The sequence below is a fragment of the Jatropha curcas genome, chromosome 1 (assembly GCF_041381405.1).
Source record: "Jatropha curcas cultivar XTBG-Jc1 chromosome 1, XTBG_Jcur_1.0, whole genome shotgun sequence".
Taxonomy (NCBI): domain Eukaryota; kingdom Viridiplantae; phylum Streptophyta; class Magnoliopsida; order Malpighiales; family Euphorbiaceae; genus Jatropha; species Jatropha curcas.
In genome coordinates, this window is record NC_143151.1 from 30,667,233 (window position 1) to 30,681,124 (window position 13,892).

Consider the following 13,892-nt stretch of genomic DNA (forward strand, 5'->3'; position numbering starts at 1 on the left):
AAAAAAAAAAAAAATCATGTAAGATGAAGAAAAGCTTGCAAAGAAAACTACAATATATGTTATAAGTAACATTTTGGCTATAAGATTTCAACTGTAGTAAATATATTTGATGATCCATCTACAAATCAACCACTATGTATTACTAATGGAACAGATGACCAAATAATAATTTGGAGAAAGTGTCATACACAGAGTAATAAAATGAAAATACAAATTGCTCAGTGTGATAAAACAACCTTCCTCGCCAATAAGGATTGACAAGAAGAATAGTGATGACTCCCACAAAGAAAATTGCAAAAGATACTGAGAAGCTTGCGAAAAATACCAAATGGTTGATCTCATACCATTTTTCATTTTCTGGTTCTGCATGTGGCGTTGGTGATGGATTCGGTGGCTCGTTACTGCACTTTTTCTCTATCAGCGTTCCGCAGAGAAATGGATTGCCCTCGTAGCTTTTTTTGTCGAAAGTATTGAATTGTGCTCCGTCTGGAATCCTGCCTGATAAGTTGTTGAAAGACACATTGAATACTGCTAGGGAGGTTATATCTATTAACCTATAAGGAATCTCTCCCCTTAAATTATTGCAGGACAAGTCTAAGCTCTCTAATGCTGTAAGATTTGAGAATGCTGTTGGAATCGATCCTATTAAATGATTATGGGATAAGTTCAAGGCATGAATCTCAGATAGCTTCCCTAGCTCGAATGGAATCTCACCTGTTAATTTATTTTCCGACAAATCTAATCCAGACATGAGCATGGTAATGTGACCCTTATAATTGTAAGCCATATATTTTGTAACAAATTCAATTTTTGGGTCGACAATGATGTTATCGTATTGAAATCCTCCATACCTATGGGAGCGCAGGACACCTTCATCAGGGTAAGCCGGCCCTTCTATGCCAAGTAGTTCTAACTGTGTTTGAAAAAGATCACCATCACCTGGCTTCCTTCCAAAGGAACCATTATATAAACAGTCGGGTATGGAACCAGAAAAAGAGTTTCTTGAAAGATCTAATATGTTGAGCTCATTTAGTTCACACAGCCAATTAGGAATGGAACCATTTAACTGGTTACCTCCCAATAGAAGAGCTCGTAAGTTTGGAAAGATTCCCAATTTATTTGAAATACTACCTGAGAGGCTGTTATCTTTCAAGTTTAATGTCAATAGACTTGACATGTTCACAAAATCATTTGGTATTGATCCAGTTAAGCTGTTACCTTGCAGATTTATAAACCCCGTTTCTCTTTCTCCATAATGGTATTGGCTCTGGTTGGAACAAGAAGGTAACGATCCAGAAAAGTTGTTATAGGAAAGGTCTATGTAAGTAGCTGAAAAAATTTGACATGGTACTCCACCGTTGAAAAAATTATGAGAAAGGTTTACATAAATAGTAGAGTTGTTTATATAGAGTGGAATCTCACCATCAAAGTTGTTGTTACTAACATCAAGTGCTTGGAGGCTAGAAAACTGGGTGACACTTGATAGACTTCCCATGAAACTGTTGTCATTCAAGTACAAAATACTTAAATCACGTAAGTCAGTAAGGTTATATCGAGCAGTGAATATTTCGCCATGGAAGTTATTATGAGATAGCTTTAGTAATTGCAAAGAAATGCAACTCGATATCATTTTCTTTGGTATTTCACCTGAGAAGCTGTTAAAAGACAAGTCCAAGCTTCTCAGTTTACAGTTCTCTTCAGGTGAGAAGAGGAAATCACCTTGAAAATCATTTATGGATAAATTGAGAAACCAGATGTTGGGAAACATCTTTTCGCCAATTTGAAGTTGTCCATACAAGTGATTGTCTGAGACATCCAGAATAGAAATATTGAAGCTGGAATAAGATGGCAGATGTAATCGATCAGTGAAATGATTGTTCCCAAGTCTTAGTTCATCTAGTTCTGTATTGTTCTCAAGCAACCAGACTGGAAACCTTTCTCGTATTCTATTGCTGGACAAGTCAATCATTTTCAACTTAAACTGATGATAGAGAAACTCAGGAACACGAGGGAGATGACAATTTTTCAAGGCAAGAAACTGTAATTGAAATGGTGGAACCGAACCAAGATATTTTGTCTCAACCTCAATTTTGTTGTCACTGAAGTTGACAAACTCAAGGCTGGAATGGTTAGCAAATGAGCTGAAAGAGAAGAATCCTTCAAGCAGATTCTGTTCAAGATTAATGTACTTGAGGGATTTGAGATTAGACAGCCAAGATGAAGGAATATACCCTCTGAAAGAGTTGTTGGATAGATCTAAATATCTAATAGATGTCAAATTGCATAGACAAAGAGGGAGATTGCCTCCAAACATATTCCTTTGCAGGTATAATTCTTCAAGTCTCTTCAAGTTGCACAGACCTGTGGAAGAATAACATTAACCATCACTGCTGTGATTAATTAAGCCTACTGCCTGCCCAATGTTGTCCTATACATAATTTACACATTTTTCAATTATGGGATATATACTTAATAATTCTAATAATCTATAAATTTGACAAGTATAATTTTATAAATTTTAAGATGTTTAATAGCTGTAATTATAAGTTTAAATATTTAGTACGTGTATTTACAAATTGAAGAATTTAATAGGTAAATATAAAAGTCACAATTGTGAGTAAATTTTTCATATACAGTTTATGTATCAGAATTGCACATTTCACATTTTGTTAGTATAAATAACATCAATTATTTTATTCTAACTTTTCCCTTGTCTAGATATCAGCAATAAACTTTATTTCAATTTAATGCGTGAAAGTATAATTTAGTTAATTACTCTAAATTTTTTTCTCATATTAAGGTAATTCAATCATTTTCTTAATTCTTATTCAAAGTTAAAAAATATCAAAATTTAACAGAATGAAGAGAGTAGTAAATAAAATAATTATCACATTCATTGAAATTTAGAGGGAAAAAGGAGAAGTATCTAGCCAACATATTAAAAAGATTAGTACAATCCATGCTGAAATAAAAAAAATTAAAAGTGTTGTGCAATTATAAACTAGGAAATGCAAAAGTCGCCACGTACTAGAAGATTTAATGTATTTTAACACTTACTTGATAAGGAGCCACGCAAGTTACCATTGAAAGCTAAAGATAATGCTCGGAGAGAAGGAGGTGCCCACATGTATGGAGGAATGGTAGCATCCAAATTATTAACGCTCAAATCTAAAATCTCCAAGCTTTTAAAGTTTATAAAACCTGAAAAACAAAGTAAAAGTAATTAAATATCTATGATATTGAGTATTTAAACGAAATTCATTAATTGTAAAATATCACTCTCTTGGTCCACATTTTAAAATTTTTTTAATTCACAAATATTCGTCATTTTAAAAATATCTAGGAGTAATTAATAAGGTATTTTTAATTTTATCCTTATTTATATTAAATATAATAATTATCCCCCTAGTTTTCTAAAGGGTAATTTAGTTAAATGAGAAAACAATTTATTATATTGAAGACAATTAATTACTTACTTAATCACCTTGTAATAAATTTAAAAGACTTATATATTTGTGGACGAAAGGAGTTTACTATTGTTAATTGTCCCTCAGGAAACTGTTACAATGTCCTCAATTTGAATGCCATAATGTAATTAAAAGTTTAGGTATATATTCAGTGAGCACCAAATTAAAAAAAAAAAAATAATAATGTACCATTTGAAACTAAACTTTAAATTTTAGTAAAGCAGATATTATCAAATAATTAATCTTTTTTTTCTCAAAAATAAATATTAGCTGACTAATTATGTATAGGTTGATTTTTTATTCTCTTAAAAAAATGGGGAAAAGTCCCTGATCCATTCATAATAGCTTTATAATTTAGTGAAAGTCATTAAATGAGAAGAACTACTTTCAATTGACTCCCATAAATAAATAAATAAATAAATATTATCTTATGCATAAGTTTATGAAAATGAATATATAGACAATATATATCAATTTAATTATAAATGTTTTACTAGTTAAATATATGGACAAAAATTGAATTTCCAAAACTACATTGACAATATGCTATGTTAACTATAAACTCCAATTTGATCTAGGGTACAATTGCTACTAATTTTTAAATTTTGGATATAACTGATATAAATGTATTATCTACCTAAGATTAATTAATTATTTAAAGTTGGTTAACATGCATTAAAAATGGCTAAACTTAGTAAATATTCACATTTTCAATTTTCAAATTGATTGTCAATAAATAATGGCATTAGAAAATAAATAGTAATTGATAAAAATAAGAAAATTATTTTTAACAAGTAACATTAAATATGGATATAATAGATATTTAACATACTAGCTAACTCATTAAAATAGTAAGTGGACTATAATTTGGGGAAAAAAAGTGTGCATATCAGTTGGGGAAGGAGGGAGTAACAAACTGCAAGCATAAGGCCTAGCACAGATGGAATTTAGTATTTACCTTGCATTGGAAGGGTGCCACTAAATTTATTACTGTTTAGATCCAATATTTCCAAGTTTTGCAAGTTTGCTAGCTCTGAAACATGCAATGGAAATAAATTAAAAAGTTAAGAGAATAGAAAAAAAAATTATTGAAAACAAAAATAATGGGAACTAGAAATGGAAGCATACCTCGACTAGGGAAGGAACCTCCCATGAAATTTTCACCCAGATTTAAAATCTTAATTGATGTAAGAGTAGCTATCCATGATAATATGCTTCTGTCAAATTCATTATGGCTGAGGTCTAAAATCTGTAGTTTCTTCAAACTCGATAATCTTTCCACATCTGCAATATTTTATAGTTTTCAAGCTATTAGGCAACAAACTCAATGAATAATTTCAAAATATCTACTTTTTTTTTTTTTATTTTACTTGTTAATTTAATTTTCAAATTTTACAATTTAGAAACTCCAATTTATTTAAACATGGAAATTTATCACATATAAACAGACATGGAGAAGGCAGAGTAGTAGCATACCTTCATTGTCAATAAAAGCACCGATATAATTGTAGGATAAATTTAGGGTTCTAAGCTCCTTAAAATGCTGGAAAAGGGACATGTTGAAATGCCAAATGTTGCTCCAAGTATAATCTCCCCGTGTATTGTAGAGGGAGAGACCAATCACATGACCTGTAGTGGAATTGCAAGAGACTCTCTCCCATTCACAACAATCATTCTCTGCTTCATCAATCCATGAAGGGAGAAGAGACTCAGAATCATCAATCGGTGAAGGGAGAAGAGAGTCGGAATCATCAATCGGTGAAGAGAGAAGAGAGTTGGAATCAATCACATAAACAGATTCATTTATAGCAGATTCAAGAGATGCCTTAAATTGTAAGAGAGCTAATCTCTCTTCTTCAAAGCAACCATTATTTCGTTGGATTTGAACCCAAAGGATCACACACACGAGTACCCATTTCAACACTAATGACTCCATTTTTTCGAAAACAATGCTCTTATGTCGTTATACTACAATCTCGAGTGGGTATTTATGTTAGAGTCAACACAAATTAGCTCAATTAAAGATAAAAAATAAAAAATAAAAAAAAATAAAAAAAAGAGAGGAGATTTCTTAGTCAGAGAAAAAAATGGAGGTCCAACATGGTGGACTCTACAAATTGACAAAAGAAAAAAAAAAATGTAAGCGGAAAATGATATTTTGAGAGATATTATTCGTCTTTGTTGACTTAATAAATTGATAAAAACAATTAAAATTATAATTTTCACACTTGTGAAAAAAATAATCAGACTATCACACATGTAAAAATAACAATCAGACCACCGACCTGATTATTTATCAGCTACTAAATTTTTTCATATAAATGATTAATTAGATATAAAATAGATAATTTTGTATTATTATTTAATCAATTATAAAATTCTATTAAACAAAAGACAAATTTAAATAAAATTCTATGACTATTACAGCATAAAGAATAGACTTTGATTATTTTTAAAAAATTTAATGAAAATTTTCGATTGTTTATGAATTTTATAATTTTCAGTTGGGTATTATCCTAAGCTAAGAATCCCATCCATGATTGTCAAATATCATAAGTAACCTGTATTTAATACAGTTAGGAAAGTTTGAGCCGTCAAAAATCAGAAATACATTCAATACAAGCAATCATCAAATAAAAAATAAAAACAAAATCCTTTTTTTTTTTTAAACAGAAACTGTTGATTATTGAATTAATTTTCTTTTAATACAGATTGAAAAAAGAAAATGGCTCTGTTACCTCGAGTCCTTCGCTTTCAAATAGCTTTAATTTCTTCTGTTCTGCGAATAATTATCTTTGAATTGCTGTTGCCCCATTTTTCTGTCGTTAACCGACGAAAAAGTCTCCCGGAAACGTTTGACGGCGAAAAGAATCCCCTCATTTGTTCAAGGCGGAGCTTGTGTTTGTTTCAGGGTTCAAACGGCAGTAAGAAGAAGAAACCGCGTTAGAGTTTTGAATAAATTTTTCAGAAATCAAGTACTGGGCCGAAATCTTGTTGGAGGCCCATTTTAATTGAACTTATCCACTCAACTTGTCCCTTTTCTCTCTCGTTAGTTTCCTTTTCCTTCACCAGCATTCGTACCCCACTTGCCTCTCTTTGTGAATCCACTCACCTCAAATAACTGCATATTTGTACAAATAATTTAACAAATATTAATTTTTTAATATTTAATTTAAATTTTTATATTTCACTTTGTATAAAAGTATTTTAATATTTATATAACTGATTTGTTGATAAATAATTTAAAAATTTGCAATGTTCAAATTTAATTTAACAAATATATAAATATTATAATTGTGATATTAAAATATTTTTAAAGAATATATGATTAAAATTTTACAAATAAAATATTCCGTTTAATTCAATTTATTTATAAAATAAAAAATTTATGAATTTTGAAATAACGATTTCATTTAGTGGATATATTTTTATTATACTAATTATTTATTTAATCATCTATTTAGTTAAATGTATAATATTTCTTATATTATTGATTCTTATATTTATGTTTTTTCATTTATTCACAAATTAATTTCAATTAATAGAAAATTAAAATAAAATAATTAATATATCATAATTATAAAATTTTAAAGCATTTTGAAATGCTTGGAATCCTACATTGTATAATTTAATTATTATAATCCTACGTGGTATAATATAATCATTCTAATTTTCTACATGATAATATTAAATTTTAGCGATTCCATTTGCATTCTCTAAGGAAAATATGTTTGCTTTATACTCCTTCTGTCTCAAAATATAAATCGTTATTGAGTAATTATTTTGTCTTAAAATATAAATCGTTTTGAGTATTTTAAGGGATAATAAATAATATTTTTTCGATCTTACCCTTTTTTTACATTAGATACAATAACTGTATCTATAAGTTATTTTTTATTTTCTGATAAATAATAATTCAGTCAAATTATCATTGATTTTACTATAATTTAAGAGAATTAATTATTTTCTTAAACTCTATATAAATACACGTACTTTAGGACAAATGGCTGATTAAGTTTTAAGGCAGGACTAATAAATTAATATTCATTTCTTTACCAAAAGCATAAATTACATTGACTTGAAGTCAACGAAGTCCAACTTTTCGGCTATAAAGAAAGGATAATAAGTCTACTAAATAACTTACATTGACTTGAAGTCTAAAGAAAGGACAGTTGGCGCAATAAATAATTTTGGCAATTAGTCAAGATAAAATAAATGTGAGGTGGTTGGGTCTGAGCCTCTCAGGAGCAATAACTCCTTGATTGCTCAGTTTTACGTCTAGCATGCTTCCGCAAATAATCAGCTTTAAGAAAACAAGTTTGGTGGAAAAAATAATGAAAAATTATCAATTTTCTTTTAATAGTTTTTTTCTATTTTTGTATTTGGATATAATGAAAGAAAGAAAATTTGTTTGGAAAATGTAAAACTTTAGACTTTGTTTAGAGAGTAGAGGAAAGCAAATGCTGAAGGAAATGAAATAATAGAAGAAGAAAAATAATAAAAATATATATTATTCTTCAAGGTAGTAGCAGAAGCATCCATTTTTGCATAGACAGATGATTAGTAGTAGAATTCAATTCCAAAAATTGAATAAATACAGACATGAACGTAGTAAAACCACACCATGCGCCAACGCCTGTTTACGTACAGAATTGCTACTAACCCCATTAGGATTGTAACATAGGATGCACAGAGACTCCAGTAGAACCACTCCATGTCAATAGCACCTTCTTCTTCTTCTTCTTCTTCTGCATCAATTCCTGATGGAGCTTCTTTAAGGTTGCAACTCCTATGAATGATATCTCCACAAAGACCAAGGTTACCTCTGTAACTGCTTTCACTGAATGTCCCAAACTGCGCTTTATCAGGAATTCTACCAGACAAATTGTTGTAGGCAACATTAAAGGTTCCTAAAAAGTTCAGCGCAGCTAGTTGAGTAGGGATTTCACCACTCAAATTGTTGTTGTGAAGATCTAGACTCTCAATGCTCTTCAAATTTGAAAAGCTAACAGGTATAGATCCTGTTAAGTGATTATGAGACAAATTCAATGATAGAATTTTACCGAGATCTCCAAGTTCTTGAGGAATGCTGCCAGTTAACTCATTCCGTGACAAATCTATTCCTGCCACTGAGTTGATAATGTAACCAAGGTAGGAGTTATATCTATTCTTCATTGCAAATTCCACTTTTACATTATCTGAAGGGGACGACCATGGAAATAGGCCAGGCAGATCCAATTCAAGAGTAGCATTGTATTGAGCAGAAGAGCTAACTGGTTCAGCAAACGCCACACCAGTAGAAGCAGACTGAAACTCATCTTCTCCCGTCATCCCAAATGATAAATTGTTGAAGCATGAAGGTATTGAACCATGAAATGAATTGCGAGAAAGATCTATGATATTCAAATTTCTCAATTGACACAACTGGGTAGGAATATTACCACTTAATGCATTCCCTCCCAATGAAAGCACGCGCAATGTGGAAAGTTGACTGATCCAAGATGGAATAGTTCCAGAAAACTTGTTATCCCTCAGATCAAGAGCCACTAAATCAGGACTTCTAGATATCACATGTGGTATCAAACCATTTAGACTATTCTTTTGCAAAAACAGAAACCGCAATGACGAAGCATTGAAGCAAGAAGGCAAAGATCCAAATAACATATTTTTTGAGAGGTCTAAAATCTCAATACTACTCAGATTACATAGCTGAATCGGAATTCTACCTGATACTTTGTTACTTGATATGTCCAAAACAGATAAACCAGGAATGTTCAGTAAGTCTACACTTACATTCCCACTGAAGCTGTTGTTATTCATATCTAATACATACAATTCTGGCAAGTTCACATACTTGGGAAAAATGTTCCCATGAAAATTGTTATTTGATAGAATTAGTGCAATTAGAATGGACAAATTCACAAACAGATTTCCTGGCAACTCTCCAGAGAAATTATTATTGGACAAATCCAGAATAGATAGTCCTATAATCTCACCAATTGAAGAAGGAATATTACCTTCAAAACTATTCTTTGACAGGTTTACATAGATTAGATTTGAGAAGACGAAACCAAACTCCTTAGGCAGCTTATTAGTGATGTTGTTGCTTGAAATTTCAAACTCAACTAAATCATGCTTAAGATTTGGCAACTGAAGGGGTCCAGTGAATGAGTTGTTCATCACATTCATAACTTCTAACTTTGAGTTATTCTGTAAGATCCAACTGGGGAATGTTCCAAACAAATTATTGTGAGAGAGATCAATGAAGCGTATGTCATACTGATAGAGAAGAAAGCTAGGAACTTTTCTAGTTTGCACATTGAAGTTGCAATTTGGCAAGTCAATGATCTTCAGTTGAAATTTAGGGAGCCAACCATGGGTTTCTGTTTCCAATTCTAAAAGTTCATTTCCTGATGAAAGCTGAAATATCTCAAGTTTTGAGTGGTTAGCCAAAGCACTAAATGAGAATGAGCCTTCAAACTTATTACCAGAAAGAAACAAGTACTTGAGGGATTTGATTTCAGAAACAACAGATAGTGGGTTGCCACCAAACAGATTGGATGTCAGATCAAGAACTTGGAGGTTAGTCAAGTTGCCGATGCATTGAGGAAGAGGACCAGAAAACTGATTAGTACTGAGACCCAACTCAACAAGGCTTTTCAATCCACACAATCCTACAGTATATTAAAACAAAAGCTGATAAAACGTTGGAAAATAACCTTAATCAGCACTAGTGATGAACTGTAGTTTTTCATATCACACTGCTAATTAAAGTTCTCCCTCTAAATTTGTGAGGTTCGAATTTTCAAGAAAAGGCAATAAGCATAAATTCTGATGTGAAGTCCCTGTGATGTTAAAAAACAAATGAAACATAATAGGAAAAATGTGAAGTCCCTATTATGTTTCAGGTAACTAATTTTGTACCTCAAAATACATTTAGTAAATAGTGACTGTTTCGGAAAAATATAAGATCAGAAGATGGAGCAGCCAAAATAAAGAACTCATGAGGGTATGTACCTTCCATTGGGAGTGTTCCATTGAATAGATTATAACTCATATCTAATGTTTCCAAGTTTTTCAAACCACCCAATTCTGAACCATGCAGTTGTGGAAAAGGAAAAAGCATAAATAACTAATTCAGATTAGGTATCAAATTAAAGTGGATCATTTTGAAGATCACCACATCAAGAAACATACCTTTACTAGGGAATGAACCACCCATTCCATTGCTTCTAAGAACCAAGGTCTTAAGTGATACAAGAGAACTCACAGATGATAAGATACTGCTGTTGAAGTAATTAGAACCCAGATCTAAGACCTGTAGCTTCTTCAAGCTTGATAATCTTTCAAAACCTGCACAGAATACTGATTATGTTAATAGCCAGTTAAAACAATTTAGCTCAATTGATAATTCGAGTAATAGATATTACAATGTTCCACACACACAATTTGACTAGAAGTGTCAATAAAATTCCCTCACCTAGGAGATGCATTAACCGTGTGCTTTTGAAAAAGCATTCCCATCCTTAAAGTAGAAATGTTGTGTTCCTATGCATCCACTAAGTTCTCTTGTCTAACCTTTTGAATGTATTTGAACAGTTCATGGAGTAAATTAGAACAAGCAACGCTTATGAAAAAAAAATCAGTATTAAGTGATACAAGTGTATCAAAAACTGGCAAGTTAATGTAGTTGAAAAGATTCCGCAAACCCCAAGGATTTATCCCATTAAGAGCAACAAGTATATATATATATATATATATATATATATACCTTCATGGTCAATCCAGCCATCAAACGCATTATGAGATAGATCAAGGCTGAGCAGTTCTTCAAAAGGGTGAAATAAAGAGAGATTTAGGCTACAAAATCCGTCAGGGCTACCCAACTTTGATCCTGTTGTGAAGTTGAGAGAGATCACAATCACACGCTGTGAGGTAGAATTGCATGTAATTCTATCCCAATCACAACAATTGGTGCTTATTCTGTCATCAACCCATGAGTCAAGATTATCTTGAATCTCACAATTTGATTTTATGAATGCCCTGATTTGGAGTAAACCTATCCTCTCTTGTTCCAAACAAGCTTTGTATGCATTCATTTGAACCAAAATAATAAAAACCCATAATGAAAACTTAACAAAGAGCCTCTCCATTGTAAAGGCAGAGTACTTACTACCTAATTAGGAGTAACAAACTTCTGATCACTAGCAAGTAGCAAAAGAGTTTCTTTATACATAAAAATGGCAAGAAAGTATGTGATACCCAGAAAATGCAACACAACAGAACTGTAAAGTAAACTAGTGGAAGACTTTTGAATTACTTACAGCCTGATGAAGACTTTAATTATTTTTAAAAAATTAATGAAAACTTTCAATTGTTAATGAATTTTATAATTTCTGTTTGATATTATCATAACTTTTATAAGCTAAGAATTCCATCCATGAAAGTCAAATATCGTATGTAATCTGTATTTAATAAAGAAGTTTGAAACGTCAATAAGGAACAACCATAAAATACATTTAATTCAAGTCAAGTCAATCATCAAATTCAAAATAAAAACAAAATCTTTTTTTTAAACAGAAAATAGCGAATATTGAATTAATTTTCTTTTAATACAGATTGAAAAAAGAAGAATTCCTTCTGTTCTACTTCTATGGGTAACTCATATTTGGATTGCTGTTGCCCCACTTTCCCATCCTTAACCGACGCAAAAGTTTCCCGGAAACGTTTCCTGTCTTCCACATTGGAGGGAAAACTTTCGACGGGGAAAAGATGCCCCTTCCAAAACGACGCAGTGTTTGTTTCAGAGTTCAAACAACAGTAAGAAGAAGAAACCAGGTTAGACTGCAAATTCAAACCAGGTTAGATAAGATAAACAATAATTTTGAATAAATTCTTCAGAAATCAACTGGTGGGCTGAAATCTGTTGGAGGCCCATTTTAATTGAACTTACTTGTCCAACTGCAAATTCAAATGAGGCCCTGAGGCACCTCCGTCTCAAGCTCTGCAAGTTTGACACACCAAAAAAAAAAAAAAAAAAAAAAAAAAAAAAACCACCAATAATAACAAAGATAAATACTTTAAAATTAAATAAGCCTATTTCTTTTTAGAAGAAAAATATGTAAATCTACAATGTTTGGAATAATAACTTAGCAATTTATGGTCTTTGTCTTGTACTACCTTTATTTCATAATACTTGTCATATTTAAAATTTCACGTTCTTTAAGAAAACCATTAAATGTGTATAAGTTCTAGTAAATTATCGAATAAATTAACTGTATTATCTTTAATTTAATATTAATTCTCTAAAAAACTATTAAATTGAAGGAATAATTATTGGTCATATACAAAAAGTAAACATGTAAAAAAGATTTATTACTCCTTGAAACCACAAATATGATAAGTATTTTAAAATAAATTATTTTCTCAAACCTGACAAGTGTTATGGAACAAAGTTAGCATCAAAAACTTTATTCTCTCACTTGATTTCTAAGTGTTGTTTTTTAGAAGTTGTTTTATCCAAAATTATTTGTCATTTTGAGAAATTTAAGAACATTAATTAATTTTTTTTCAGTTTTACATTTATTTTCACTAAAAAAACAATATTTTTTTATTTCCTAAAATATATATATTATCAATTCCATTTTTCTCTCTCTTAATTTTATTTATAAGAGATAATTATAAATTTATTATCTCAATTTTTGAAAATTTTCTATTTTATTGTTTTAACGGAAAACGTTTGTAATCAAGTGTTTAAATCCCAAAAAATATTTTAATCGGGGTATTTTCGGCTTACGTGGCAAGCTGAAATTCAATTAGAACGACAAGTGATACCGAGTTGGATTTTCAAACTCAAACCCAAAACCAAGAGCAAATCAAGAACTGTGTGTAGTTCAGATTGAATCGAATCTGAGGTGAACCAAACCAAGGTGTATAACCATCGTTTAAGATTTTAAGAGAGGACCAAATCTTTCCTTTCCCCTCTATTTCACAATTGCAGCGCCGTCCCCTTCCCATTCCACTTTCTTTCCGGCGACGCCAATATGGTGTGGCGAGATGGAAGAGAGATGATGGGTTGCGAGAGAATTAAATTGGGTTAACAGTAGGGAGAGAGTGGCTATGGCGTCGTTGCAAAGTTTTTAGAGAGAAGTTTCTTAGAATCTAATGGTCTCTCTCCACAACATTTGGCTTTTCGAATAGTTTCTTGAATGAATATTGCAAATTTTATTAGTTTTTTCTTAATTTATTTATTTAGACAAGTTTGGTTATTGATTTAGGTTTTGGTCTGGATGTTGGAGATTTTGAGTGTGTTGTAACTGTGGCTGTAAATAAGCGGTTGAGTTCTTCCTCTCCTAGTTCTTTGGTTTATTATTTTTGTTTTTTGGAGTCTTTGTGTTATTGAGTGATTTCCTAAGAATTCTTTAA

At 31.1% G+C, this 13,892-nt stretch overlaps 2 protein-coding genes across 6 annotated transcripts; both read right to left on the reverse strand.

Annotated features, from left to right (window-relative positions):
- Positions 1 to 35: 35 nt before the first annotated feature.
- On the reverse strand, positions 36 to 6,424 carry LOC105634818 (cuscuta receptor 1). Of its 3 annotated transcripts, none has more exons than XM_089723381.1 (6): positions 6,206 to 6,424; positions 4,944 to 5,435; positions 4,596 to 4,751; positions 4,426 to 4,500; positions 3,058 to 3,201; positions 36 to 2,361 (listed from the first exon to the last, which is right to left on the reverse strand). In XM_089723381.1, exons 2-6 carry the CDS (start codon positions 5,401 to 5,403, stop codon positions 143 to 145), a joined length of 3,054 nt encoding a protein of 1,017 aa, XP_089579507.1. In that variant the 5' UTR covers positions 5,404 to 5,435; positions 6,206 to 6,424; the 3' UTR covers positions 36 to 142. The 3 variants fall into 3 exon arrangements, with proteins under 3 accessions (XP_089579507.1, XP_089579513.1, XP_089579506.1); XM_089723387.1 differs by having other exon boundaries at positions 4,944 to 5,144; positions 6,206 to 6,423; XM_089723380.1 differs by lacking the exon at positions 6,206 to 6,424 and having other exon boundaries at positions 4,944 to 6,199.
- Positions 6,425 to 7,948: 1,524 nt separating this feature from the next.
- LOC105635049 (receptor-like protein 13) lies at positions 7,949 to 11,857 on the reverse strand. Of its 3 annotated transcripts, none has more exons than XM_012218041.4 (4): positions 11,239 to 11,857; positions 10,665 to 10,820; positions 10,485 to 10,559; positions 7,949 to 10,141 (listed from the first exon to the last, which is right to left on the reverse strand). In XM_012218041.4, exons 1-4 carry the CDS (start codon positions 11,618 to 11,620, stop codon positions 8,028 to 8,030), a joined length of 2,727 nt encoding a protein of 908 aa, XP_012073431.1. In that variant the 5' UTR covers positions 11,621 to 11,857; the 3' UTR covers positions 7,949 to 8,027. The 3 variants fall into 3 exon arrangements, with proteins under 3 accessions (XP_012073431.1, XP_020535231.1, XP_020535229.1); XM_020679572.2 differs by lacking the exon at positions 11,239 to 11,857 and adding an exon at positions 10,948 to 11,050; XM_020679570.3 differs by lacking the exon at positions 10,485 to 10,559.
- Between the last annotated feature and the right edge of the window lie 2,035 nt (positions 11,858 to 13,892).